General features: G+C 41.4%; 1 protein-coding gene across 1 annotated transcript; it reads left to right on the plus strand.

Moving 5' to 3' along the window:
- Positions 1 to 1,132: 1,132 nt before the first annotated feature.
- LOC311228684 (protein FAM50A-like) lies at positions 1,133 to 2,179 on the plus strand (the record flags this gene model as incomplete). Its single annotated transcript, XM_084314622.1, has 1 exon — positions 1,133 to 2,179. The coding sequence occupies one exon, from the start codon at positions 1,133 to 1,135 to the stop codon at positions 2,150 to 2,152; it is 1,020 nt and encodes a 339-aa protein (XP_084170748.1). The 3' UTR covers positions 2,153 to 2,179.
- Positions 2,180 to 2,910: the final 731 nt, after the last annotated feature.

Consider the following 2,910-nt stretch of genomic DNA (forward strand, 5'->3'; position numbering starts at 1 on the left):
GTATTACTCTCCCCAAAACCAAGACTTCTCCCCAAGCAGAAACAATTTATGAGTAACGCATACCTACTCCCATTATGGGCGGTAAGTAAGTTAAAACACAAGTAGATAATGTTTTTTTTTGGGTTATCAATGAATACACATTTTTACATGTATTAACTCTAGAATGTCCACAGTTATCTACAATAGCAACGATAAAGAAGTGCCAACCACATATTATTATAATAATTCATCCAGTTTTTTTTTTTTTTTTTTTTTTTAACTTTGGCCATTCCCCTGGCTCTTTTATACGTTTATCGCATTTATTCTGGTCAAGGATGACCGACAGAAACAGGCTGAAGGGTTCAGATGGGGGGGAAGACACTCTGGGAAAGGCACGGCTGCAGTCCGGGATTCGAACTCGCTAAACCCCAGATCCGTGACGAGCACGGTTGTCCCCGGCGTCGAAATAGCGCTCGAGGTACGTGGTGAGCTACTGGAGCTCCCATCCATCCAGTTTTCTTTTAAGTGTTTTGGGTTTACCAATCGTATATTATCGTTTTTTTTTGTTCCAAGTGTTATTTTTTATTACATCACTAACAAAATAATAAAGGAAAAAATACTCATTTAATCAGATTAATCACTTTATTCAAATTGAGTATTTAGTTAAAAAAATATATATATATAAAAAATAAATTAGAAATTTTTATTTTATTGTAATTTTTTTTATTAAAAACAAAGGTTTTTTATAAATTTTATTTTTTAATAAATAATAGAACATTCTAGAACATTTGTGATGTCACAGTATGATGTCATAATCAAACATTCTAGAACATTTGTGTATCTATTCAACAATTCTCTCAGAAGATCTCATTGTGCATCTTTGAACAGTACTGAACAGTACTGAACAGATAGACTAAACAACATCGATTGAAGCCTGCATTTATCAACCAAGGTGCCTTGCCTACCGTTTTGCTGTGGAAAGGTGAGTGTCCACAATAGCTAGCTAGCTGTTCTACTTCACAACCAAAACAATCCTCTTTAAACCCATAAAACGGTCCACTATTTCAGTTTTAAGTGATTCTCTTCTGGTATTATTATACATTCAGATATTTAGTTTATAGTTTAAGTATCCAGTTGTAAATCAGCTACAACAATGGCGCAGTACAAAGGAGCTGCCAGCGAGGCGGGCAGGGCCATGCAGCTGATGAAGAAACGAGAGAAGGAGAGAGAACATCTCAAGCAGCTGAAACAGAAGATTGCTGAGGACAACATGGTCAAGTCCAACATCGACAAGAAGTTCTCTGTGCATTATGACGCGGTGGAGGCCGAGCTGAAGTCCAGCACAGTCGGTCTGGTGACGCTGAATGACATGAAGGCCAAGCAGGGGGCGCTGGTGAAGGAGAGAGAGAAGCAGCTGGCCAAGAAGGAGCAGTCCAAGGAGCTCCAGCTGAAGCTTGAGAAGCAGAAGGAGAAGAAGAGAAAGGAGGAGCAAAAGAGGAAGATAGCCAGTTTATCATTTAACCACGAGGACGACGAAGGGGAAGAAAATGAAGAGGAGGAGGAGGAAGAGGATGAGGAGGAAGAGGAGGAGGATTACACACCAGCGAAGAAGACCAAGTTTGGGAAGAACCCAGACGTGGACACGAGCTTCCTGCCTGACCGAGACAGAGAGGAAGAGGATAACCGTCTCCGAGAGGATTTCAGGCAGGAGTGGGAACGCAAGCAGGAGAAGATCAAAGGTGAAGAGATCGAGATTACCTTCAGCTACTGGGACGGATCAGGGCATCGTAAAACTGTGAAGATGAGGAAGGGCAACACCATCCAGAACTTCCTGCAGAGAGCTCTGGAGGTTCTCAGGAAGGACTTCAGGGAGCTCAGATCTGCCGGGGTAGAGCAGCTGACGTACATCAAAGAGGATCTCATCATCCCACATCACCACAGTTTCTATGACTTCATTGTGACAAAAGCTCGGGGCAAATCAGGGCCTCTCTTCAGCTTTGACGTCCACGATGACATTCGACTGGTGAACGATGCGACGGTGGAGAAAGATGAGTCTCACGCAGGCAAAGTGGTGCTGAGGAGCTGGTACGAGAAGAACAAGCACATCTTCCCCGCCAGCCGCTGGGAGCCGTACAACCCGGAGAAGAAGTGGGACAAATACACGATCCGGTGAAAACGATGGTTCTCTTCAGCCACTGCGATTCTCAACACAAAAATTGTCCTTTTCTTTTCTCTTTGACCTCTCTTGATTTGAAGAATTTATATCTAAACTATTCCATTATGATTCTACGTATTTTTAAGTATATTTGAATCTATTGTGTTCTTAAAAAATAAAAATAAAAAAAGACCTGGACACTGTATTCTGAATCCATTGACCACCAGAGACAGTCACCTGTCAACTGGGGCACCTGTCATCTGGTGGTATAAAATCCATGGTCTGATTCTGAGGATTGTGTGTAAGTCTTCTCACCACACATAAGATACATTGAACATTTGCAAAGAGACACGAACGTCATAATGACGCATCGCTCATCAAGACGAGATGAGGGTGAGATTAGCGCCTCTCTCCGACAAGTGGCATGCCGACGCCCCTACTCATCTAAGGGGTGATCGACTGTCCGGAGGATAACAACACTAACAGTACCACGTTTTTTTTCATTTGCTTTCATGATTTCTTTTTTTTATTATGATTGTTCCTTTTATTCCACCTAAGAATACGACATTTTACAATTACCTACATATGTGGATAGTGTCTTAAGACTGTGGTTTAGTCATATTAATGCTTAGAATTATCATGCTACTTTCTGCCAAGTATGAAATTATGATGGGGGAAATGTGAGTGTAATTTCACATTCTCCTAATTTGTGAGTCATGCTTATGGCTTTCTACAAAACACTGCAGCATTCATCAGGCTTGATAAGGTTTGCAACA

The sequence above is a fragment of the Notolepis coatsorum genome (assembly GCF_963971535.1).
Source record: "Notolepis coatsorum genome assembly, chromosome: 5".
In the NCBI taxonomy this organism is placed as follows: Eukaryota; Metazoa; Chordata; class Actinopteri; order Aulopiformes; family Paralepididae; genus Notolepis; species Notolepis coatsorum.